The 27507-nt window shown below is 46.9% G+C and overlaps 1 protein-coding gene across 12 annotated transcripts in view; it reads right to left on the bottom strand.

The window, feature by feature from the left end:
* MSI2 (musashi RNA binding protein 2) overlaps nucleotides 1-27507 on the bottom strand; it is a 1965164-nt gene that overhangs the window by 493099 nt on the left and 1444558 nt on the right. For all 12 annotated transcript variants that reach the window (XR_013608601.1, XM_078679738.1, XM_078679727.1 and 9 more), the window contains exon 9: nucleotides 25983-26097. Coding sequence is in view for 11 of the 12 variants with exons in the window: in XM_078679738.1 (XP_078535864.1) it covers nucleotides 25983-26097 (115 nt within the window). In the remaining variant the exon portion in view is untranslated. The remainder of the gene's footprint in view (nucleotides 1-25982; nucleotides 26098-27507) is intronic.

Genomic DNA, 27507 nt, shown 5'->3' with positions numbered 1-27507 from the left:
TGAGTGCTAACTTTCTGTATGCAGGCCTTTAAATATTCTTATCTTGTCACATTTACTGTGCATTTAAGACAGAGGTCAAATATCAGGCTCTATCTTCCGAGAGAGCTTGCTATTTACTTTACTTTCTCTGACTTCATAGTGAGAGGCTTTATCTTACAATCTGGAGGTGTGAAAGGAAAGGCTTTTTGTCTAGCACACAACAACATTTATATATCTGTAAATGAACTGTGCAAATGTTTCAGAATTTATCAGAATTAGGAAAACACAAATGAAGCACTATTTTTTGTAATTATGAAGTGTGCTAGAAATATATTCAAATGCATTCAAAACAAATCAATATACTAGCTGATGCCATTCCACACATTGTTTGTGCAATGTGTAGTTTTATCAATTAAACTGTATATCTGTGCAAATGTAATAATCATTTAAATTGAAAATGTGTTGTCTGTAATCGCAGTGCGCTACCACATCCATCTGAGGTCGATAAAATGAGTACCATTGATTTGAGTAACATACATCTGTAATTCAGCGTCAAGACGCCTACGGATAATCGTGCGCTTTACAAATACACATGTTGTGTTATATTATGCATACTCCACTCTATGCAACTCAATTGTATGGCAGTGTACTCCACTCTATGTGCCTCCACTCCAGGAAAAACTATGACCCCCTGCTCTGCGCCCCCTGTTCTGAGGTCCTCTACGCCGCTCCACTCTACGCGTCAGAGAGTCCATTGGAGGGACAAAGACATGCTGGACAGCCTAAAACAAAGCTAGCAAATAGAAAGCAAGCACATGTTATGTTATGTTAATTGTTTTGTTAAGCGTGACTGTTACGGTTGGGTGTCCTGGCGCTAACTGCTGTCCTGATGAAGAAAAAGACTGAAGAGGAGACTAGAACAGCCAGGTCTTAAGCATTTTCTTGAATAACAGCAAATCGGTGCTGTTCCTCAGATGAAAAGGAAGCTGGTTCCACGCCTTTGCAGCACCTACCACAAAACTTTTCCCAACCCAGCGTGCTCTTTTTACGAGTGGAACTTTGACCAGTTTTTGAGCCGATGAACGTAGCAGTCTAGTAGGGGTGTACCATTGAAATTGTTCCTGCAGGTCACGTGGTCCTTGATTGTGAAGTGATTTAAAAACTAGACAAAGATTTTAATTGCACTCGCTGCCTTACTGGCAGCCAATGAAGTCTGTGGATTTCATTAGAAATCGGGGCAAATTTTGGTATGCTAGATAACAGCCTAGCAGTGGTGTTCTGCAACATCTGGAGTCTATGCAACAAAGGCTTAAAGAGAGGCTGTTGCAATAGTCCAGAAGTGACATAATCAATGCCGTATTGACCGTCTCTTGACTCTCCTTAGGCAGAAAATAAATGAAGGATTTTCTTAGGGGTCCTGAGAGTGAACATAGTAGATGATACAATGGCGTTAAGTTGCCTTTTCATGTCCAGTTTATCATCTAGGTATACTCCCGAGTTTTTCACTTGTTTGATTATACCACTTCGTTCATCTTGAAACCTCGAGCATTAGATATTCTGGGGATTCTGTTGTTGAAAACCTCTTCAGAATTCTTACATTTCTTTTGGAAGATGATGGTGGTGGAAATTTAAGGATAAGAATGAGGGTATATGAGATTTGTTTTTAAAACAGTTACCCAATAATGGCAACCTGGACAGAGTTGGACTAAATTAATGTGCCCTCTGCCAGCGGATACCTTTCTACATTACTGCAGCTTTCTGTAGGTGACTCAAATCGCCTGTTCTTTTTAAAGAATAATTATTAACTGTTGACGATTTAAGGTAGGATATGATACGAGTGCATTTGATAGCAGCTGTACTTGGGACAGTGAAACGTCACAGAACCATTTCTTCACCTCCATACCAGTACTTTGGCAAATAAGATAGCCAGCACCAGTTCCAGGCCAAAATCAATACAAGCAATATCAAAGCATTAGCTGCTTCCTAGCAGGACGGTGAACTTCGGCCAGGAACTAAGCACTTTTTAGGATTAATGTACATCGCAGGAAAAATGATTCTTACTGTACCAAAGAAAATATATAATTGGCTTATGAATACTGTACCCTGAAGCACAGTGTAGACACAATGAGGACTACAATTGATTTTAAAGAAAATTGTAATAATGAAAAGAAAACATTAAAAAAGTAAATTACTGGCCCAGGGGCCAAGTGACTTCTTTTTAGGGGATTTGCACATCTGGTCAGGCCGGATTGCATCACTGATAGAGCAGCAGAGCTAAGGCTCCGCCAAAATGTGAGGGATGGTTGGAGGGAAAAAAACAGAATGACGAGGGCGGGCTCAAAACCCCTCCATGTATGTAGAAAAATATGCATTTTTATTATGACGGATTACATGAGGATGTGTCTAGGCCAGATCTATAAAGGAATTTCGAAATGGCACAGTAAGAGGTCAAAATAAATTGCAAAGATTAATATATATTTGAATGGAATTTGATTAATCAACTGTATACGAATTTAAATGGAATGTAGTGAATCTGCAGAAAGAATTCAGGAGGTTTTACATCTTGGTGTAAATAGCACTTATAAAGTGGGATGAAAGTCACATGAGAAAAACAAATCTATTTTTACAACTAGCATAGAAAGAAAATCCTAAGGCTCAAAAGCTTTGGCTACTTCATCCCTTCTTTCTGGATGTCAATTTTCTTGTTCTGAAATTATATTCTTTTTCCGGAAACATCTACTTATTGTTGTAAACCATGGTAGTGCCTCTTTTCTTTAGGCGCCATATTTTTATACAAAAAAGCAATTTTCAATTACCTATGTGAAACTGTCAAAGCCAGGCGAAGAGACGGGAATAAATGTGTGACTCAATTTCACTCCAGGAGAAGAGATCACTTCTAGTCAGTCTGAACATACTGCATCCTTCATCATTCTATTTTTGTGAAAAAGACTAAAACAGTCTATTTGAAACACCCATTTAAATGCAAATTTGAATATCCTGGTAGAAAATGTTAATCATTCACATGCTTGAGAGTTTTTGTAAAGCTTCGATTAAAGCAGCAAGATCTGTTTGCAGTGAAATGTTATTTGCCTTACAGCATGTAGTTATCGTGTTGGCAAAGGACACTTGTACTAAAAAGGTGTGCTTTAAAAGATACAGGTGAAAATAGTCGGTTGCCAAACCTGGCACCTTTGAGTAATGCAGTACCAAATACCCCTTTTAGTACTTAAGTACCTAGAACTCACAGGACTGCATTCGAGATACAACGTAACAGAATTTAAGATATGTACAGATGTAATGTGATCCTGCTAAATAAGACCCCAAACTCAGCCCAATAAGCAGCTAGGCATGTCAATGTCTCTGACTCGGACTCACTCGCCTAAAGGTATAAAGAATTTTCAGCGAGAGATAGTACACGGGACAATTGAAGCATCCATGTTGATTTGGAGGGAGCCATCATGGCGTGCAGGAGGGAGGGCTAAGCCTGGGAATCCAGTGGAGTTGAGCAGACACAAGAGATTTTCAAAGTTCTCAGGGTTATGTGACCTTTTAGGTTTTGAGGGAGTGCCTCTTGCGGGAGGGCTTCCGGGAGAAAAATGTACAAATCTTGACAAGACATGGGTACTACACAACCAAAGGCGATGTGGGTGAGAAACTGAAGGGGTTTTTATAAGAGATTTTCCTTGGCCAAGATTACCTTGCACGTACTGATTTCAAAGCCAAACTTGTGCCAGAGGCAGAATGTTTGTCTTGGAAGGCTGGACCCAGTGCAGCTGTCAAAGATCAGGACCGTCTTGGAGTTGGAAGAAGCTGTGTGAGATGACAGAAGGTGGTTACAGTAATTCCATTTGTTTAGGACTCCCTTGTTAATCAGGGAGTTGGCAAAGTGGAATGTGAGGTAGGAGGGATTTTGCTGATGTGTAGAGGTGGTCGATTGATACAGATAGGTAGATTAAGAGGATGAAATTGCTTCACCATCAAGATGGCCTAGTGAGTTAGACGCACACAGCTAACATTTAGGTGTAACCTCTACCTTGTGAGTTTGCATCCTAGCAAATCCAACCCATCTAATAATTCTTCAAAGACTATTAAATTGAGTATCTTTAGACTGATTCGACTTGTAACCATTATTAGATACAATTCTTAGAACCCACAGAGTAAAGCAATACACACACCTTTGTTATTTCAGTGAATATATATATATATATATATTCACACACACACACACACACACACAAATACATGCACACAAATACATATATTCACCTAAAAATCTAAAGATTACAGGGATGTTATCGTCGGGTTCAAAGCTTACATATACAAAACCATAGAAATTCGGCAGTTAGTTACCTAAGCTAACTATAACTTATGCCCCCTGCAATGCACTGCTTAAGACCTCACATATTACTTCACTCATGACATGGTCAGTGACATCAACGACGGCATCATCCAGCAAAGTAAACTTCGATATACTTCATACTTGGGTGATGGTATCACTCAAAAGATTCACTTTGATTTATTTTTAGGTCACAACCTACCAGATAGCACAGCTGTCTATTTTTCTAAAGACATCTTGGGGACATTCAGAAAGTTGCCTAGGAATGCATTCTGCCCGTACCGCACTTTACACCAATGCACTCTACACCAGTCCACTCTACACTACTCCTGTGTATGCCACTACGTGACACCACACTATGCCACTCAAATACATGCTACTTTCTGCCACTCTACTCTTTGCCTTTCCACTCTATGACACTCAACGTCACTCTCCACTGCACCACCAACCTTTAGCCATGCTGAATAGCAGCCATGCTGGTGTACAACATGGCTAAAACACTCTGGAAAAGCCAATAACTTTTGTACAGGGAGACCTATGGGTTAGGTGTCAGGTTTCTCATTGCCAATGGTCGCGTATGCTCACGACCGCTCGTGTGGAGAATGCTGGAGCACAAGTAAAAATCTACTCGAGCAGCAGAAAAGGTAAGCATGCACTGTGTATGGAGCTGTTCGCAATTATTGCACAGTGCGGACAAGCACCCAGGACTGTGCAATCACCGCAAATGGCATTTTTCTACCATACTCCGCCGCTTGCGGAGCTCCACATAGTGCGACAGTTTTTTTTGCACTTTGCGTAGCTTCGCGTAGTGCAACTCTGCCCAGGGTTAAGCGAGACACCGCTAAATGATAGAGTGGTCCCAAAAAGAAAGGTATGGATCAGAGGGAAGGCTGGGTGCACAGACTTCCCGGATGCTTTATGTGATCTTTAGGAATATATAACACCCACAGATGAGGAGAATGTGGTACTAATATTTTAGTATATAAAAGACATACGCATGGTAAAAGGAATGCAAAAATACATTCTTTTGTAGAAGAAATGTGTCCGTCTCGGCTGAAATCATAATATTCTCTCTATGTTTAAAACACTGCAGACACATTCATAGGCAAAAAAAATACTAAGGATTTTTTGGAAAAAAGCTTCAGCACATGGTTAACCTTGCTAGGATTTCCGTGACTGATGATGGCTTGGGTGCCTAGAATGAACTGAATGTCATGTAAATACTGAAAAATGGTGGGTACGTGGGATAGTAGTGTTACGAGAATTAATGAAACAGGAGCTGAAGGAGGGGACTGGGGCATGCGTTGTGGAGAGGGACCAGTGGAGAATGAGAACAATTCTATACCTTTTTTGAAACGTATTTAGAATTGGGGGATGTCAGTACAGAGGACTCACACTGGTTTACAATCTCTCCCTCGCGTGGGATGTGCGTAGGGTTGGTGCGTGTCACGTTACTGGACTGCATCATTGTTTCTTTCATGGTGTTACAATAGTAGAGGGGTCGAAAGTGATGTGTTGTAATAGTCATCTTGTTATATATAGCCTTGGCATTCTAAAGAGCGATGTAAGGGACAGAGTATTGGCTCAGAGATTGCAAGTTAGGGATCTGGTGAGATGAGGATGGGTGAACGGACCAAAGGCTTAGGAGGCAACAAATGCATCTGAATGACAGTGCATGGGAGAGGGAAGCAGAATGTGAGCAATCAAACTAGAGGAATGTGATTTGGGGCAATGCCAGGACTTAATTTCTGTACCTGTACTGCTGACATCACCTGAAAGTTTGATACTGTGCACTGGTGTAATGACAGCCATAATACGAGAATGGGATGCTGTTCGTGAAACAAGTTTAGAGGCTACCAGTAGAGTCTCTAACTAGGTTTCAGTGTACCATAAAAGTTTAAAAAACATTGTTTGGAGTGCTACATAACCAAAACGTACAGAATACAGCGCACTGGCCAACGTTTAAAATCTGAAAATATGTTTTCGAATGCAACGGAATCTGTTTTACCATTTTTGTATTGAGAAACATTTATAAATAGGACTAAGAATTCGATTAGATATTTTTCACAAGCATAATCCTAGAGGCACGTTTGAGGGGTAGCATGCATTACTTTAATCTCCAGGTTTTATGCGACATTTCCTATGTCAGCAGGCCTTTGCCAATGCAGTTTAAATGATAATTGACCCTCCCAGGGCAGAGTGTGTTATGCTTTTAGAAGGCAACACTTTACGCAAAATGCATTAAGACTTTAGGGCCTGGATGCTTTTTGCTATCTATATTTTTTATTGTATGCAGCTTTTTTCTTGAGAAGTGACTGCAGCAGCCATTCAAGGTTAAACCAGAGGCAAAGTTGAGAAACCTTCTTTGCAGAAAGTGACAGTTTTCTCAAATTTCTCAAATTTGCAAATTAAGTTTGAAACACTATCAAACTGAAAATTGTAACAATTTTATTAAACAGGTAAGTTGCTTACCAGAAAATAGCCAGTGGTACGCTTAGTTCATAAACTCATGCTATATTTTTATAGCCTCCTTCATCCGCAACTGAAGTTCATCTTTTGATTGTTTCTATTCTGCTTGCTGATTCCATCATCCTCAGAGCTTGTAGCAGGATTAAGCCTTGAGCTTGATGAAAATTAGAAAGAAGAGCCAAGCAATACATCGGTAGACCTCCGGCCCAACTCCATTTCTGAACAGATGCATTTAGTGCCATTGTAGGTAGAAACAGAACAAAACATATGTATGTTCCCCTCGGCTACAAACCTGTTGACTGGTAAGAGCATGTTGGACGGACACTGATGGGTGGATGTCATTGAAAAGGTTACACAGCGTACAGAGAAGCTAATGCTTGGTTTGGGAAAATGAGTGAGGTAAGTTTTGGTGAAATAAGCAAGCCAAAGAAGGGTGTATGGAATTGTTTTGTACTACTTATGCAGCCTTGTGTATCCATGAACCAACTACATTCATATAGGCTTCTGGGAAACATATGTAGAGCACGTGCTTAGTAGGGTGTTGGTTCAAGATAGTTCTCCATAGAAGGCATTATGTAATGTTCATAGGTTTAAAGAGATGCACTAAACAGGTGGGAATAGTGTAGCTGTGTTTAAGCATGATGTACTGCAGAAAATTGTGATAACAGATAGATCTGCACCTGCGGAGCACTAACTTGATTTTTAGTAGTCTGTTTCTTAGCAAATTATCGGCAAGGAAGAGCCAGGTTTTTAATGTTCATCAGAATTTGAGATGATCCTTTTTCTAGCACCTACAGTATGTTCCGATATCTTAGCCATTTGAACCGAGAAACGTTCTGTGAGCGCTGGATTGTTTGACAGAAGGGATGGCCAACAGTGGTGCCAATCTAGAGCACAGTAATCTTGTTTGGTGCCAAGTATGAAATTTATGAGGAAGAAAGAGTGGCGTAGTGTTGTGGATGCCTGGCATACGATGCTTTATAGGTAATAGGAAAAGCCACACAACCAAGGTGATGACTGAAGGGCTGGTAAATGAGAGTATCTATATAGATTCAGGAGTCTTTTCTTAGCTGCATTCTGAATTCTTTGTAGATGGCAGAGCAGGGTTCAAAGGCATAAACAGAGAAGAAGCAACAAACACTAAGACCCTTTGTCTTGATTTACATATCCCACATGGGAGAAAATTGACTACATACTAACCCCCAGATTCCTTACTTACTATATGCAGATGAGTGCAGATGTTCAGGAAAGGCTATGGCGGGTGAGCTGGAACCCTCAAGAGAGGGAGAAGCATAAATCTCTCCTTAAGGAGTATAAGGTGGAGGTTATTAAGGTGAAACAAGAATACTTTGCCCATTTAACGACTACTCTTACCTCCCCGAGAGAACTCTTTAAGATAGTGGATTCATTATGCACGTTACAGATGCCTGATCCCTAAGTGTGCTCACAAGACCTCTGTGATAAAATTGCAGGATATTTTCACACGAAAATAGCGGATATCTACTCAGCTCTGGAATTACAAAAGACCTTGACGCCCCCCCTTCTCCTTGTTCATCTCCTTCCCTTTCCGAAGTTGATGCCCCGACTACTACCGTGAGTCTGTCTGTGTTTCCACCGCTCTCTCTGCAGAAACTCGACTTGCTTTTAAGCAAGATGAGGTCAGGGTCTCCTTTAGATCCCTGCCCTCTCAAAGTTCTCAAGGACTGTAGAGATACCTTGCTGCCTCCGCTTCTGGACATCATGAACAGGGCAATGAAGGATGGTGTTTTCCCGTCGCAGTGGAAGAGTGCTGTGGTCAAGCCTCTCCTTAAGAAGCCTACATTAGACCCGGAGGTACTTAAAAACTTTCGCCCCATCTCTTTGCTCCCAGCACCAGCAAAGATGCTGGAGACCCATCTGAACCAGCACCTGGCGGCATTTTTGGACTCCTCCGGTCTTCTAGATCAGTCCCAACACGGCTTCAGGAGAGGCCATAGCATGGAGTCGGCCCTCATGATAGTGCTTAAAAACATCCGCACTGAGGTCGACCAGGGCCGTACTTCCCTGCTGATCTTATTAGACCTGACAGCCGCCTTCGACACCCTGTCTCCCTCGGTTCTTACATCTCGTCTGAGGGAGATAGGGGTAGAGGGCGCTGCCTTGAGCTTGTTGGCTTCTTTCCTGGATCAGAGGGAGCAGAGGGTTAAGCTGGGAGAATATCTATCTCCACCCACACCTGTGCAATGTGGGGTCCCACAAGGGTCGGCATTAAGTCCGACCCTTTTCAACATCTATGTGGCCCCACTTGCCAGGCTCGTGAGATCGTTTGGGATGGAGGTAGTCTCCTATGCTGATGACACTCAGATCCTGGTGTCCCTCTCTCACTCGGTGAACACTCCCATTCATCATTTTAGAAACTGCATGGAGGCGGTTTCTAAGCGGATGATTTACAATTCACTAAAACTGAATGGGGAGAAGACCGAGATTATGGCCTTCGGCGGAAACACTAACATCTGGACGGCCGAATGGTGGCCTCCCTCGCTGGGAGTCTGTCCCACACCAACAGACTCTGCGAAGAATCTGGGAGTGATGATCCATCCAGCTCTCTCAATGGCACAGCAGGTTAACAGGACAGTCGCTACCTGCTGGGGCATTATTCAAATTCTTCGGAAAATTAAACATTATTTGTCCCCGCAAGCAGGTTGTCGTTGCACTTGTCGCTTCGCGACTTGATTATTGCAACGCTTTGTATGCCGGCATTAATAAAGGCCTGTTACAGCGCCTTCAGATTGCCCAGAATGCGGCAGCCAAATTTGTACTGGATGCTCCAAGACTCTCCTCCGCCACGGCGGCTAGGAAAAGCCTGCACTGGCTTCCCATTGAGTCCAGGATTGTTTTTAAGACTCTCTGCCTGACTTATGGGGCACTTGCCGGCAAGGGGGCTGGTGGGGTGAGGAAATTGTTGCTCCCTTATGTACCGGGCAGAGACCTCCGCTCTTCAACTAAGGGCTTGTTGGTGGTGCCCCGTGTTCGAAGAAGTAAATGGGGTGGGAGGGCGTTGTCAACCGTAGCCCCCAAGCTGTGGAATAGCCTTCCCCCAGAAATTAAATCCCAACTGTCGGTCCTGAAGTTTCGGAAAGCTCTTAAAACGTGGCTATTCTCAAAGGCGTACCTGTAGTGCTGGTTATCTGGTCATTTGGATTTCTTTTTTGGTAGGCTCCTTGATGCCTTCGGGCTTAGTAGCGCGTTATAAGATGTATTTCATTTCATTTCAGAGATGTGTGGGATGTAGATAGATGTACTCTCTAGCTCCGCCCTCTACTGTCAGACAGATTAGACTTTGTGTGCACATGACATGTGCCACTTAGCTTTCAAATGAAAGAACATTTAGGCCGATATGTTTTAACCCGAGAAAGGACTGGACTTAGATTGAGGGCCAGTTTCCAAGAAGGTAGTCAGAGAATTAATGAGAAAGAAGTCTTCTTTTCCATGTGTATTGCTTGGGTAATTAAGCCCAAAGTGTGAGAGAAAGACACCGACAAATTTAATCTCAATAGTGCACTACCAGTCATGACGTCATTACTGTAGTATGACCTTTATCCAAAATTACGCAAATTGGTAACCTAGGCAAAGAAATACATGAGCGGTTACCAACAAGTAAGACACTGCACATCAAAATACAGTGGAAAATTGCGGTTACACCAACACTAGCTGCAAGCCAGCAGTAAGTCTTGAATCGATTGGAGTGAGGTTTTTATGGCTTTTTATGCTCCGCGCAAATAGGAAACAAAACGAGCAAATCATTTGATAAAATTCAAAAGAAAGTTTTTTTGCAGATTTAAAAGAAAACAAAGTACGATGCTCAAAATTTCTGAAGTAAGCATTCACCTCATTTGGGACAGTATGGCTCGAAAAGTGGATGGATAGCTTAACCCAATATGAGTATGGAAAGTGGTACACAACCATAAGAGATATTTTTCAAGCGTTGGATGAGATGATTCTCTTCACTATGCCTGATATAATGTACAAATTGCATACCTCTTCCCAGAAAAGAAGTCATTTATTGGCCTTTTTCCCACACTTAATTCTCATGGACTTTGATATATTGAATGAAAAGCCTCCTTAGATTTTGTTTAGAAACTAGTTCCTAATGAGCCATGAATGTTAATTCAGAGTGGTGGTTAGAGTAGTACCTGTTACCCCCAACGTCTACTTTGATACCGATGATCAAGGACTTGGGAAGGAACTAAATATCTAAGCTCTATGGACTTTAATTACTTTCTATGGTTTTTAATCCTTGCATTTCCCAAATCTAGCTGGAGCAAATAGGAGGCTGATGAGAAGATACATGTGAGACAAGGGATGATGTTTTTGAGGGGTAGGGTCTAAGAGTGTGAGGTCACTCATGTTACCCCAGGTATTATGAGGAATCAATATCCATGTAACAATCAGCACTCAAACTCTTCCTACCACAGAGCTGACAACACAAAGTAAGAGGGACAGGAACCTGTCACTGGCAGGAGAGCATAGTGGGATATATTGGATAGCTGTCAGTGACTACCTCTCGTAAAGGTGGGACTTTCACTGTCCTCTTAGGAAGATTGGCTGCACTCTTACTATTGCTCTATTGAGAAAGACTGGTCACATAGAATAACAGCTCAACAAAAATGGCAACATGGAGTACAACATATTTCACTATCTATAAATGTGTGGAACGCTGTCAACCACCCCCCCTTCAACTCCAGCAGCAGTAATGCAAAGGCTTTGGATTGAAACCCAAACGGAATATCCATAATAGGGGTTGCTGGCCTGCAAAAGCGTCACAGATGATTTCTTGCTATTGCTTTTGCCAGACATATCTTCATATCTCTGGAGAATCTATAGGTATTAGATAAAGGCAAGTAGTGCCTCAAAAGCTTTTGATTTCCTCAGACATAGCAAACAGCAATTATATGGCCAAGATCATCACTGGCTGAAAATGGAAGGTTTCACCTCAATCTTTTCTAACATTCGATGATGTTCCCAATACCACACCAGTAACTAGACTAGCAGAAGGCAATCGCCAAAGGAAGAAGTCCATAAGTATGCGGAGGTACTAGTAGATGTCCAAATAGTTGAATAATGTTGGCAGACTGAGGGGATAAGTAAAGAGGCATAATGTAGACCCCAATATCCATTAAACTGAAATCAGTATAAGGCTAGGGGAAGCCAACAGCAAGGAGATGAGGAGTTACAGGACAAAAGAAATAGCTTTTCATGCCTTCTAACAAACTGCTGGCGTTCAGAAACAAACAAAAATGTAAGTGTCATGTTAGCAGAGTATATTTATAAATGTGGTAAGAGGAAGGGTTAGAAAAATATTTTGGGGGGAAGCCAAATGAATGCTAGAACAGTTGGTCCACAGTGGAGTCTGAGGCAGGCTTCACGGCTGTAGGATACTAAATCGAGTGCAATTATATAGACCTACAATTATGGGGCAAACCGCACATCATGTATAACTACATTATTATTACCTTTACATTGTCTTCTTAACCCTGTTAACTAATGTATTTAACTGTTTACTCATTCGTACTTACACTGTAGTTGTAAGCGAACATAGTGGATATTATCATGTGCAATACTGGTAGGGTAGGCTTTATGGGGATCCTTGTGTGTTGCCTCCATGGCTGTCCTGTTGGCTACATTCACCTGAACCGATCACCACCTTAGCATAAGCAACACTTTTTGACAAACTTTATTTTTTCATCAGTTAACTCCTTCCGTGCTCATGACGAGCTGAGCTCGTCATGAGGCATGGTGGCCGTGTGATCATGACGAGCTGAGCTCGTCATGTCACGCGCGGCGCTCACATGCGGGGTTAATTCCCCCTCTGTGCTGAGCGTTCAATTAAACGGGCGTGGTCATAACAAGCTCAGCTCGTCATGAGCACAGCGCCACCGTGCAGCATGACGAGCCGAGCTCATTACAAGCATGGTGGCGCTGCGCGCGCCCCCTCTCCACCCAGCGCCGCGGGGGAATTAGCCCAGCGGCGAAGGGGTTAAGTAGCTTTGGCAAAAGAAGAAAGCCAAAAAGGCGACCATAAATTACTTTGCTTACTAAGCGCATTAAGTTAAGGAGCACATGAGACAACAATTTAAAAAAAGCAAAATACAAAAGAAACAGATCAGTCCCCTTACCAATTCCTTAGTTTAATGCAAGCATTTTCCATTACACCGCTCACACAAGAGAACAGAGAGAATGGTTCACTGGTCTATTACTTATATGACTGCTTTCAGGAAGAGGAGGTGCTCTGGGTCCTGAAATTAGTGAAAAAAATGCTGAAATACATGATGGCAGAGATTAAAGTGGTGGCTTGGAGGGTAAGCAGTCTTGTGTATGACAATAACTGGTTTGATGATGTTTTTATGGCTAGAGGTAGGAGGTTAGAAGTGACACTGGGGGTCTAATGATATAACATTTTGCAATACCGAAGACTTACTATAGAAAGAAATCACTTCCCTCTAAGAGGTTTAATTCTGCCACTTATGCCCCTGTATAGGTTGTGGGAGAAAAATATCAAGATATTGCTATGAGGGAAGATAGAAGCTTTAAAAATTAAGGAAAGTACTCTGCAATGCGTGCTAAGATGCTTTCAACAGGAGAAAGTATACACTTGCAGGAATAACCACATTTAAAGACTGGACATACATCAGTTATTGGTTATTAGGAAAAAATACAAGAACATGTGTTTACATTAAAAAAATACAAGCAAGGCATCTTCACCTAGATGCGGACACCTTCAATGAATATATAGGAGCTGAAGATAAAACAATGATTAAAGTAATAAAGTAACTTGACCAAAGTTGCCTAGAAAAAGTTCTACCATTGAGATGGTCATCACCTAGCCAACGTATAATAAAGCAGAGCTGAAAAATACAGTCTTGGACTCACCCAGAATCAAAGAGCAATAAAATTAATTTGGCAGCTGAAAAAAATAAGTAATTAAAACTTGAAACTCATGCCTATGACCAAGAAAAGCAGAGCAGAAGCGCAGATGCAAATGTTCATGAGGTACAAATCCATGATGAGAACTTTTGGATCTTAATTAGAACGCTGTTCCGACAAACTAATTCATGAAAAGAATTAAGGGAATTAAGACAAAACAAGACCAGAGGGAATAGTTTTATCCCACTTCCTCCTAGCCTTGTGTAGTGCTGAGAACAAGCAAGACCCACCGCAAGCCAGGACGGAAGTTATATGAGGAAAGAAAAAGTGAACCAGGTCTCCATGTGCCAACGCAGTGTTGAAAGCCTTGGCCATGGTGGAATGGGCCCTCATTCCTACCAGAGGCCAATGCTTAACAGATTTTAATGCAAAAGACTATCCACCTTGGTAGAGTTCTTTTCTGCACAGACCTTCCTTTCTTTGCCCCAGAGAAATCAAACAAAACTAATTGTTCACCCAATCAACATTGAAGCGATCAATGTAAAAGCTTAAAAAAATAACTGGGGTTCAGTTTATAGAGGTTTTCCTACTCTGTCCAGGGGCAAGACGGGGCAAAGAATGTTTGGGAGGGTGATAGGCTGCCCAACATGAAGAGGAGTCTTTGCTTTTAGCAAGAAAACCTCAGAAAAAAAGCAGTGTGAGGTCAGCTATACCAACTCAGCGTGGAGCTCACTCACAACAAGCTAAAGTGATTGTGTGTGATAAGGTAAACAGGGGTCGGGATGGGAAGACACAATGAACAGCAGAGCATTAGCTCAAAGGGAGTACCCATGAGAAATCTCAGCACTATATTAAGGTCCCACTGCGGCATCACAAAAACCATTTGAGAGGGAATGTAAGAATCATATTTAAGGAAACGCATCAAAAGAATAGATTGAAACAAAGGTAGTTGGTTAGGGAAATGCAGAAAGGACAAAAGGGCGACATCTTTTATATTGCCCACAGCAGGAAAAAACAAATACAATATCCAACAGTTTGGATTGCAGCAGCAGACTCCAAACCAGGCCACAAATTTGTCCCAGTGCACGGCGTAAGAAACTTCGAGAAAGAGAAGCTGGATGGTAAGATGTTGACAATCAAGGTGGCAAATCAAATGCTGTCAATGGCCACCACTTAATTTGTCAAATGCTTGCCACCTCTCTCAGATGACCTCTCAAACCCTGCAATGATTCATCCTTCACCACCACCAGCTCTGGGTGCGAAGGGAAAGGGGTCTGCACTTGTCAGGTTGCGGTCGAGCAGCCACCATTGTATATCTTGTGCAGTCTCCCCCCAAATCTGAAAGACATCTGACAGCTTTCCTTTGTGCTAGGTCCACTGACACTTGTAATCCCAATACACCATCTGGCAATGGGTAGATACCACTGCTATTACTTTCGCAAATACCTGAAGGGTGCTGATAAGGCAGTGAACACCACAGAGGCACTGATAAAACTGAAGGGGAAGATTACAAACTTAAAATGCTTTTGACCAAGTTTGAACTGCAGGTAAAATCTGTGAGACTGCAGGACAGGTACATAAAAGTATGTGTCCTGCAGGCCCAAGGCTACTATCCATTCGCTGGATCCAGGGCAAATAGAACCTGTGCCAGTGTGAGCATTTTTCGTAAGAAGACATTCATAGGGTTAAGATCTAAAACAGGACAAAAGGACTCCATGCTTCAGATCGATGCCATTAGTAACCTGCGCAGTGCCTGCGTGATCCCCAGTTATGAAAGGACAATGTGACTGAAAAGACTGAGACAGGAGGGTCCACCCCTCCTGCCAAACCTCTGGAGGAACCTCAGAAAGGACGAAACTGGTGGTGAAACTGTTGGAGGGGTGGGTTCGAGAGGCCCAAAGTACACTCCTTGGCCAGCCTTTCTTTAAACATTCTAAAATGGAATCAGCTTTCTTGCCAAACATTAGGGATCCATCGAAAAGCTTATACATAAGGGAAGCCTGAACATACGTCAAAGAAATTGTGGACTGCATTCACTCGTGGCAACGGAGCAGAATACTAGCATTACTGGTGCCAACTGCTTGCCCCAAGCAATCAATAGAATCCAAGATGGCAGGAATTACCTATTTGGCCTCAACTTGAATGGTTTGAGCCAGTGAGGCTGTAAATTCTTCCAGAGCTACCAGCATGATCTCATTGGCCATGTCCCAAGAAGGCAACTGCACATCGGACTAATAGGCAGATCATGCTGATCGACCTCAAGACTAGGCTGGCCTAAAGAAACATTTGTTCCCCAAATGCCTCATTCCTTTTCAACTCGGTCTGGGGAGGGTTGTGGGGAATTAATTAGTAGTCACCTTGCTGGTGGAAGCTTGGACTACCAACCTCACAGGAGTAAGATGCCACCTACAAAGATCAGGATTTCTAAGAGCTTGTCTGTGGCATCTGGCCACCTGCTTGTTCACCGGTGAGCAACATCAAGGCTTAGACCAAGTGCCCATTAGAGTATAAGAGAAGGGCTTAATTGAATGGAAGTATGGGCTCAGAGGCAAGAGCCCCAGGATGCAGAACTTCAGTAAGAAAGTTTATCTAAACTTCAACAGAAGGCAGCTGTAGATCCATGACCACAGCAGCACGTCTAATTACCATGGCAACAGAAAAACTATTCTGTTGGAGGCTTAAGGCGGAAATCAACCCTATATCAGGGGGATTATCAAACTCACTGGACTCCTGTAAATCCATGAATATGCGGTTATAATGTGGAGCTAAATCATCTCCATCATCACCACTGGTATCTTCAGGAAATAAACTCAAAATGTGAACCTAAAATATGGTGGTGCCTCGAAGGATGGCTGTGCAGTTGTGGCAGATTTGGCTCAGGTAGGCCATCAGAGTCGGCATCAGATCCACCTCCGACGCTGGTGATATCCACATCAGCGGCGATGAAAGAGGAAGTGGTGCAGGTCTCAGAAAATCGGCACAAGAGTCTGTACAGATCCAGAGACTGGCTCTAGGAGCATAGGTGGTGCAAATAATGGATCCACTTGCTGTGGCTTCACAGATGGCTGAGGGTATATCAGGATAAATTGCAAAACAAGCTCCACAATCTGGGATCAGGAGTGAGCTCAATTGGCACCTTGTTACTTGTTCTTAGATAGAGAGAGACAGAATGAGCTAGAGTACTGCTTCACCGTCTTACATTTTCTCTTCAATCTGGACTTTGACTTACCATATCACTTTGACCGAAAAAAGATCTGGTGTGGGATCAACCTAGAAAATGGGAGTGGGTCTGCACCCTCCACCTGGAGTAGGACCTACGCAAGGTCCATGACTTCTTTTGATGATCGGGGAGGTACAGCTTTGCTTCATGATTAAGGATAGCTTACGGGTGCATGAGTGCACACTCACCGCATGACAAAGTTGTGCCCGAGCCCAAACACCTCGTTCTGATCAGTTAAAGACATCTCTTTCCGGCAGTCACAGCATGGTATGAACCCTATTGTTTTAGTTAGGGACACTGCTCCTCTGCACAGTGGATTCAATTTAAAAATCATTGAGTACTGACGAAAGAGGGAGTGGAGCTCTGGATCAGCATGCAAAGGTGCAGAAAGAAAGAAACCGATATGGATGTGCATAGGGGGACCGCTGACTTTTTGCTTCGCTTCATCATTTCTGTTACAGAACAATACCAACACTGAGCTGCTCGGCACCATCTAGTGGTGTGTTGGATCACTACTATGAAAACCCTTCTGATCCAGTCAGGCTCCTGGGGAATATCCTAAAGGTGAGGAATCTGTAGTTAGAAAAGTCCATCAGAATGAGTAAAACTGAGTGAGAATGAATGAGTCAGTGAAACTGAGTGAGTCAGTGAGATGTGAGATAGAGCATAAGTGAATCAGAATGAGTGGGACTAAGTGAGTAAGAATGAGTGAGACTAGGTGAGTCAACAATTGAGTGAGTCAGAGTGAAACTGAGAATAAGTGAGACAGTCACAGTGAGATTGGGTGAGACTGAGTAAAAGTCAGAGCAAGTGTGAAAACATACATGAATGTGAGTGAATGAGACTGAGTGCAAGCGAGTACGAGGGAACCCCTAACCCCCAACCCTCAGAGAAGAAGTCAGGTTTGCTTGCTGGAGGTCGAGCCAAGGATTACGCACCTGCCACTTTTAAAAGTTACCAGCTGCTACTGGGTGCAGGGATTTGAAGGCAAAAGTTACATGTCGGATTTAGCTGAAAGATGTGTCAGAGAGCATCAGGTTCTGGGCAATTTGCATTTTACTCATTACTATGAAATCTGTGAGACTTAAAAAATCAATAAATAGCCACACGACCATAATGTAGAGTAATGCAGTCAAGGTACTGGACTCATTAGGTCTTCACTTAATGTTTTTTATTTGTAGAAAATTAAGATTTTATTTATTTTATATCATTGGTATTTGATTTAATAAAACATACAGCATACTTAATTTTTTACCATACAGTGAAGTCATGTTGGAGGAAGATTCAGCTATGTTAGAGTATAAAATATCTATTAGCATCAATAATACTGTTGGACAGGCCACATGAAGGGCTCGCTCCCTCCCCGCAGGACAGGGCCCGGGCCACCGTCAGCACCATTGCCCGGCCCAGCCGCCGTCTTGGACACGGCACCACGCGGCCGCGCGGCCTCAGCCCGACCCCAACCCTGGGCCTGGCCAGGCCCCGACATCCCGGCACCACCCTCCACCCAGGAGGTGAACGGCCCACTTGGCAGGTCAATGGGAGTACGAAGTGTCGATGGCTCTCCCCCGCCAGGTGCCGAGCACCCCCAGCCTCCTCGGGCGCTGGCTCCACCCCCCTGCTGGGTGTCTGGACTCCCTCATCCCAGACCTCCCGACCTCCAAGAGCGAGGGTCCGGACATCAAAGGGCGCCAGACCTATAACTGAGGCAGCCCCAGGACAGGAAGGCAGTTGTATCCTGGAGTCGAGAGACACCGCGACGAACTCATCCTTGACGGACTGTTGGCGCTGCCACAGCCCTGCCTTGTGAACTATTGTCCTGCCTGCTGGCGCTGCCGCGGCCCTCTGCAACCTTCATCCTCGTGGGACCTGCTGGCGCTGCCGCGGCCCTCTGCAACCTGCATTCTCGTGGGACCTGCTGGCGCTGCCGCGGCCCGTTGTAACCTTCATCCTCGTGGGACCTGCTGGCGCTGCCGCGGCCCGTTGCAACCTGCATTCTCGTGGGACCTGCTGGCGCTGCCGCGGCCCGTTGTAACCTTCATCCTCGTTGGGAACTGCTGGCGCTGCCGCGGCCCGTGCCACCTACGACCTCTTCGGGACCTGCCGGCGCTGCCGCGGTCTGACCCATCCGAACACCGAGCTCGAGGATTGTGAGCTATCACCGTTACACACCCGTACCCGTGGGTACCAAGACTGTCCCGCTACCCCCTTCCCTTACTAGAGACTAGAATTGAGAGGATCATCGTGTCCTGATCGCCCTGTATCGTACCACTCTACTACCCGAAGTGCCTATAAAAGGTGTTACCATAAGCTTTGTGTGGTGTCCATCTGTGGGGGGGAAGTTACCTGTCTGTGCGATCACTGTGCTCGGCCGACCCTCCAGGTCCCCGTCTAACATTGGTGGCTAGCGGCGCGATCCGAACCAACGCGTACCGTACAGACAGTAACTCACCCTACGACTAAAACCACAATGACGACCAAAGAGAGCGGATCGGCGGAGAAGTTCCAGATGGAAAAGCTGGAAGAATACAACCACCGAGAGATCAAACAATTTTGCATGGACTTAGGCATTGCTACCACCGGGCTAAGCACAAAAGAAGACTTCAAAAACGCCCTAGAGGCCTGGACAGAGACAAATACCGCAACCCCCCGGGACCCCGCAGCCCCGGAAGTCAACACCACCCGGACGGAGGAACGGAGACCAGGCCCCTCCCATGAAGAGATCCAGGAGCGGGAAAAAAATAGATTACACGAGTTAGACTTGGCACGACTCAGATTAGACGGAGAATTGAAACTGGCGGAACAAAAAATAAACTTAGAACACTTACGGCTCAGAGAAGAGCGAGAGGAAAAACAGAGACAGAGAGACCTCGAAGAAAAAAGACTGGCATACGAGCACGAGTGCAAACTAGCGGAGATAGAAATACGCAAACTGAACAAAAACCTCGGGGTGCCCGAGCAACCGCACTCCCCGGGTCCTACCGAGCAGAAGGTCCACATCCCCAAGGATGTGGTCCGAGAATATCACCGGAACGACGACATACAGCAGTGGTTCAAAGCCTATGAGATTGCCATGACCGCCCACCGGGTCGCTCGAAGTGACTGGGGAGCCGGTCTATGGGGGAGATTCGTCAACGAGGGTCGTGATGCCCTGCTGCAGCTTCCGGACCATCAAATGACGTCCTATGACCATATGAAGGCCGCCCTCCTCAGTCGATATGGACTTACACCCGAAATGTACCGCCAGAGGTTCCGCAACTGCACCCGGATCCCAGGTACGACGTGGTTGGAATACGTGAACTATTTCAGCCGAGCCTTCGAGGGGTGGATCAAGGGTAACAACGTAACCACTTACGAACAACTCTTCAATCTCATTGTATGGGAGCACCTCTCCAACAACTGCTTTGTCGAGCTCAGGCAGCACCTCCTCGACAGTAAATTGACTGAACCCCGGCAGCTCGCCACCGAGGCTGACCGGTGGGAGAGCACCCGAGTGGCCCGGAGTGGGCCGAATGAGCAGAACAGAACCAACCAAGGTCACCATCGTCCCCGAGGAGGAGGAGGAGGCCCGGGCCGGGGCAGAGACGCCGCCCCGGCCGCACCCACTAACGCCACCCCGGCTCCAGCAGGCCGGGGAAACCCCCCGATGCGCCCGGGGTTCCGAGCTAACGTGACGTGTCATCGATGCCAGCGAGTCGGCCACTATGCCAGTGACCCGACCTGCCCGAAGAACCAGGTCCCCGGGCCCCGCCAGATGGCGGCCGCCGCCCTGGGAGAAGAACAAATCTCCGAAGACACGGAGACCTATGAGTCGGAGCAGTTCGAGTGGGAACCCGCCGCCATGACCCTGGCATGCCTGGGAGGAAGAGACATGGTCCCGCGGACTCCCCTGCCCGCCAACACTCGGAAGTACGGCCAATGGGTGAGCATCAATGGGCGCAAGGCCGAGGCCCTGCGTGACACCGGGGCCAGTGTGACGGCCGTCCGCTGTCACCTGGTGACCCCAGAACAAATCCTACCAAACGTACTTTGCCCCGTCCGATCGGCAGACAACTCGGAGAGCCTGTGTCGGATGGCCTGCGTCCCCTTCGAATGGAGAGGAGTGTCCGGCATGCTGAAAGTAACTGTCCGTGACGATGCCCCCGTAGACTGCCTCCTGGGGAACGATCTCGAGAGCTCCCCGTGGGCCGCTGTGGAAAGAAGAGAGCATCTGGGGATGTTGGGTCTCCCGGACTGGGCATGCGTAACCACCCGGTCCATGGCCACCCGCACCATCCCTAGACCAGAAGAACCAGAATGGGCAGCGCCTCCGCCCTCGATCACTCCAGAAGAAGACTTCCTCCAGACCGACCACCCGGACCCCACCCCAGAGGGGTCCACACAGCCCCCCGAGCTTCCCGACCTGGCTCAGTGGCGTCAAGAAGGGGGGCCCACCCAGGAACAATTCCGGCAGGAGCAAAAGACCTGCCCCTCCCTCGAGGGATTGCGACAGCAAGCGCTCGCCCAGAGCCAAGGAGACACCACCGGGGCCCACTGGGTTTATTGGGACAATGATCTCTTGTACAGCGAACAGAAAATCGCACAACTGGGGGCCGGGCGAGTGCTGGTGGTGCCCCTCCACTTCAGAGACTTCCTGTTGAACCTAGCCCACGATGTCCCCCTGGCCGGGCACCTGGGCCAAGACAAGACCTACCACCGCCTGGTGACTCACTTTTTTTGGCCCAAAATGAGGAACGACGTATCCAACCATTGCCGGTCCTGCCCGACCTGCCAGGCCAGTGGGAAGAGCGGCCGCAAACTCAAGGCACCCCTACAACCATTCCCCGTGGTGACCACCCCGTTCGAAAGGGTGGGAATAGACATTGTGGGGCCCCTGGACCCCCGAACAGCACAGGGACATCGCTTCATCCTGGTCCTGGTGGATCACGCTACCCGCTATCCTGAGGCGGTCCCCCTTCGTACGATAACAGCCCCAGTAGTGGGTCGAGCCTTGATGGGGATCTTCTCTCGAGTGGGCTTCCCCCGAGAAGTCGTCAGCGACAGGGGTACGAACTTTATCTCAAAATACATGAAGTCCCTCTGGCAACAGTGTGGGGTCACCTACCGATTCACGACCCCCTATCACCCTCAAGGGAACGGACTGGTTGAGCGGTTCAACCGCACGCTCAAAGGGATGATTGGGGGGTTGGAAGAGCCCCTCCGTCGCCAGTGGGATGTGCTACTACCGTGCCTTCTCTTTGCCTACCGAGAAGTCCCCCAGATGTCCCTCGGCTTCAGCCCTTTCGAACTCTTGTATGGACACCCGGTGCGAGGCCCGCTCAGCCTAGTCAAAGAAGGCTGGGAAATGCCCCCTCTAAAGAACCCTCCAGATGTTTTCAAGTACCTCCTAACCCTCCGCAACCAGACCAGAAGGTTCGGAGAGATGGCAAAAGCAAACCTGGAGGCCAGTCAGGAGGACATGAAAAGGTGGTACGATAGAAATGCATCCTCCAACGAATTTGAACCCGGTCAGCAAGTGTGGGTAATGTCTCCCACCGAACCATGCGCCCTGCAAGACAAATGGACGGGGCCCTTCAAAGTAATCGAGCGCAAGAGCCCTGTCACCTATCTCATCGATATGGAATCTTCCCGAAACCCTCTCCGGGTCCTCCACGCTAATAGACTGAAACCCCACTTTGTACGCTCCGAACTCAGCCTCCTGATGGCAACCGACAATGGAACCGAGGAGGACTCCGAACCCCTCCCTGACCTCCTACGGTCACGGGAGAAGGACGGCTCCGTGGACGGGGTCCGACTCTCGGAGGCCCTCACCCTGGAGCAGCGCCAAGGCTGCCGAGTCCTCCTGCTACAGTTCTCCACCCTGTTCTCCCTCACCCCAGGGGTCACCCCCTGGTGCTTACACGACGTGGACACGGGAGACAGTCCCCCTATCCGCCATCGGGCCTACCGCGTACCAGATCGGGTACGGGCCTGCATCCAAGAGGAGGTGGCCAAGATGCTCACACTCGGGATCATCGAGCCCTCAGACAGCCCCTGGGCCAGCCCAGTGGTACTGGTCCCCAAAGCGGCCGCCCCCGGCGCCACGCCGGAGCTCCGGTTCTGCGTCGACTACCGGGGCTTGAATGCGGTCACCAGAACAGACGCACACCCCATCCCCCGAGCAGATGAACTAATCGACCGCATGGGAGCTGCCCGCTACCTCAGCATCTTCGACCTGACAGCGGGCTACTGGCAGATCGGTCTCACACCCCGGGCCCAAGAACGATCTGCATTCTCTACCCCGGATGGCCACTATCACTTCAAGGTCATGCCATTCGGCATGAAGAATGCCCCAGCAACCTTTCAGCGGCTAGTAAACCAGGTCCTGGCAGGACTCGAAGGATTCAGCGCCGCCTACCTGGACGATATCGCTGTGTACAGCCACCACTGGTCCGACCACCTCCACCACCTCCGAGAGGTGCTACAGGCCCTCCAACGAGCTGGCCTCACGATCAAGGCCAGCAAATGCCAAATTGGCCAGGGGTCCGTGACCTATCTCGGGCACCAGGTGGGAAGCGGTCTGGTGGCCCCTCTGCAACTCAAGATCGCGGCCATCCAGTCGTGGCAGTCCCCCATCACCCAGACCGAGGTCCGCGCCTTCTTGGGACTCACGGGCTACTACCGACGGTTCGTGAGGGACTATGGCAGCATCGTAGGGCCCCTCACGGAACTCACCTCCAAAAACCAACCAAAGAAGGTCAACTGGACCCCAGACTGTCAAGCGGCCTTCGAGAAGCTGAAGGCCGTCATGTGCTCCGCCCCGGTGCTCCAGGCCCCCGACTACAGTCGGGAATTTATCGTCCAAACAGATGCCTCCGACCATGGCGTTGGGGCAGTCCTTTCCCAGCTGAACCCCGAAGGACTTGACCAGCCAGTGGCTTTCATCAGCAGACGGCTCCTGGCCCGAGAACGACGCTGGAGCACCATCGAGAGGGAGGCCTTCGCCGTGGTGTGGGCCCTCAAAAAGCTCCGGCCTTATCTCTTCGGCACCCACTTCCGGGTCCAGACCGATCATCGACCCCTGCAATGGCTCATGCAGATGCGGGGGGAAAACCCGAAACTACTACGTTGGTCCATCTCCCTGCAGGGGATGGACTTCACTGTGGAACATCGACCCGGCCAAGACCACGCCAACGCGGATGGCCTGTCCCGCTTTTTCCGCCTCGACGAGGAAAGTCCCCAAGAAGATGGGTGACTCTCCCCGCCTTCAGCTGGGGGGGACGCATGTTGGACAGGCCACATGAAGGGCTCGCTCCCTCCCCGCAGGACAGGGCCCGGGCCACCGTCAGCACCATTGCCCGGCCCAGCCGCCATCTTGGACACGGCACCACGCGGCCTCGCGGCCTCAGCCCGACCCCAACCCTGGGCCTGGCCAGGCCCCGACATCCCGGCACCACCCTCCACCCAGGAGGTGAACGGCCCACTTGGCAGGTCAATGGGAGTACGAAGTGTCGATGGCTCTCCCCCGCCAGGTGCCGAGCACCCCCAGCCTCCTCGGGCGCTGGCTCCACCCCCCTGCTGGGTGTCTGGACTCCCTCATCCCAGACCTCCCGACCTCCAAGAGCGAGGGTCCGGACATCAAAGGGCGCCAGACCTATAACTGAGGCAGCCCCAGGACAGGAAGGCAGTTGTATCCTGGAGTCGAGAGACACCGTGACGAACTCATCCTTGACGGACTGTTGGCGCTGCCACAGCCCTGCCTTGTGAACTATTGTCCTGCCTGCTGGCGCTGCCGCGGCCCTCTGCAACCTTCATCCTCGTGGGACCTGCTGGCGCTGCCGCGGCCCTCTGCAACCTGCATTCTCGTGGGACCTGCTGGCGCTGCCGCGGCCCGTTGTAACCTTCATCCTCGTGGGACCTGCTGGCGCTGCCGCGGCCCGTTGCAACCTGCATTCTCGTGGGACCTGCTGGCGCTGCCGCGGCCCGTTGTAACCTTCATCCTCGTTGGGACCTGCTGGCGCTGCCGCGGCCCGTGCCACCTACGACCTCTTCGGGACCTGCCGGCGCTGCCGCGGTCTGACCCATCCGAACACCGAGCTCGAGGATTGTGAGCTATCACCGTTACACACCCGTACCCGTGGGTACCAAGACTGTCCCGCTACCCCCTTCCCTTACTAGAGACTAGAATTGAGAGGATCATCGTGTCCTGATCGCCCTGTATCGTACCACTCTACTACCCGAAGTGCCTATAAAAGGTGTTACCATAAGCTTTGTGTGGTGTCCATCTGTGGGGGGGAAGTTACCTGTCTGTGCGATCACTGTGCTCGGCCGACCCTCCAGGTCCCCGTCTAACAAATACAAACACATGAACTCCAGGTCCTGATAACTGTTCAAGCCCTACAGGTGTTTCAGCAGTTCAAGCGGAGACTGTCGTTCTTAAAGGAATTTACTCACACTTTTAGGTGACAAAACAACCGAATGATTACTCACGAATGCTAATAGGTAAAGCACATATTTTTAAAAGCTTCGTTTGTGTAAATGACATTTCAAAATCCAGGAGAAACACTTTAACGAAATACAAGACTACCTTATGGTGTATGATGAGTAAGGGGAGAACTAATCTTAAATGGCATACAAGGCAGACTACTCTTGGTTACCATACTGACCTGGGTTATGAATGTCAGGTAGGTGCTGGACATTATTCCTCTGTATAAGTAGCAGAGAAGGGGTTAATGTGGTTTGCCTGAATGGTAGGGTTCAAGTGGCAGCCTGTCACAATATCAGTGAGACTTTAGGATGTGTAATCAACCAGGAAACAGTTACTCAGATTAAAAACAGCCTAAACGTGTGCTGTAGAACTTTTTCCATGAGCAGGCTTAACTCTGGTCCAATGCCCCAGGAATCTGAGGGGAAAGGCGATTGTAGGCGAGGGATCCATTTGGAAACTGAACTAAAACTCTGCAGGTTGGCTTGCATAGCACAACGTTGACAAGAATGGAGTGAATATTGATGAGTGAAGAATCAAAGGGCTGAACCTGTAAGATATCTCATAATGCTTATTTTTAGGTAAACCTTTGTGAGACTACAGGAACCTACCAAGCATTCCCATCCCCAGCATAAATGCGTCCATGGTGTATGGTAACCCTCGCGCTCGCCCTCTTGTCCCGGGCGGGAACATCACTTCCTTCGGTTGCGCTTTCTTACACTCCACCTATTGAGCAAGAGACAAATGAGATGCAAATTAATTCCATGCAAACGTGAAACAAATTTTCCTCTCGTTAAAGAGTTTCTTTTTAGATTTTATTTCATGTGATCGTTAAAGAAATTAATTAGACCAGTTCAGCTCAACCACGCAAGTCAATAATTGACCTCCGTTCCTCTTTCAATAACCGTTTGAATGTATTTTTGCGACCAGAAATAAACATATCAGACCAGTGGGTAGCTTGTAAGCCCAATACTCTGATTCTATCGCTTAAACAGAAAAGCTTCTATAAAAAAATGACCTTTTAAAAACGTTTAGTTAATTAGGAGCAGAACTTTTAAATAAAGCACAATATTACCACAACTTTTCCTGAACCAATTAACTGATCTCTAAAATGCAGCGATTAAAATTAATGTTTTTGTTCAGATTAGTTCGTTGCTATTTTATGTACTGTTAAAACATATGAAGGAACAACCTCAAACACAAGTTATGCACTTCAATTTGGATCAGGGTTGGGGGTATGAAGAACTTTTAGAATGAAGTGCTGTGTTCAAGAATGGGGACTACTGAGTGTCTCTTCAGAGAGAATACGTTACAAAGTGCCCTAAACTGATGCCCCTATTTCATTTACATCTGATGTTTACAAATTAAAGGGTGGCATAAACAGTTATATACAGAAAAAAACAGAACCAAATCGTGAGGTTGTTCCATATTTTTCAAATTTGGGCCAATGTTATAGCATGAAATGCTTGGGTGGAATGCAAAATTCATTAGCCATGAACAAAAGAACAGCACAATGCCAATGCAATATTCAATCACTTTCGCTGATGGAAGGGATCAGTACAAAGCAAGGCCGTCCATCAGATGTAAATGCAAGAGGATAGCTGCTTTGTCCACTCAAGTCTTAAATCTAGTGAATTCGAGGACCAACCCCTAAGTAACAGATTAGCCACAGATTTCATCTACAACCAGATGGACCTCAGGTAGATGATTTTCAAAGCTGCCACGAATAATGGGAGATCTTATGTAGTTAAGTCCATTCTGGACTAGTCTTTCTCACCACTTGAACTCACCCTAGGGAAACCCTCATTAGGCTAATATTAATTAGCGGATGTCTGCCACTTTGCGGTTTCATACCTCCAATCACTTTTAATGCACCGATAGTTAGCCCATACAGCATCCTAAGAAATACTACTATCAATTAGAAAGACTACTATTAATTAGCGAGTGAATGCCTTTTATTGCAGTACTATACTTCTATTTGTTTATAATGCACCGATCGTTAGCTCATATAGCACCCTTAGAAATGGCCTATTTAGATTATTATCAACTAGTGAATGTATGCCTTTTATTACAGTATTATACCTCTACTTGTTTTTAATGCACAGATCGTTAGATCACATTGCACCCTATGCATGA

Source organism: Lissotriton helveticus, chromosome 3_1 (assembly GCF_964261635.1).
Source record: "Lissotriton helveticus chromosome 3_1, aLisHel1.1, whole genome shotgun sequence".
Classification (NCBI taxonomy): Eukaryota; Metazoa; Chordata; class Amphibia; order Caudata; family Salamandridae; genus Lissotriton; species Lissotriton helveticus.
Note: the sequence above shows the minus strand (reverse complement) of the source record. Positions and strands in the feature narration are given on the sequence as shown.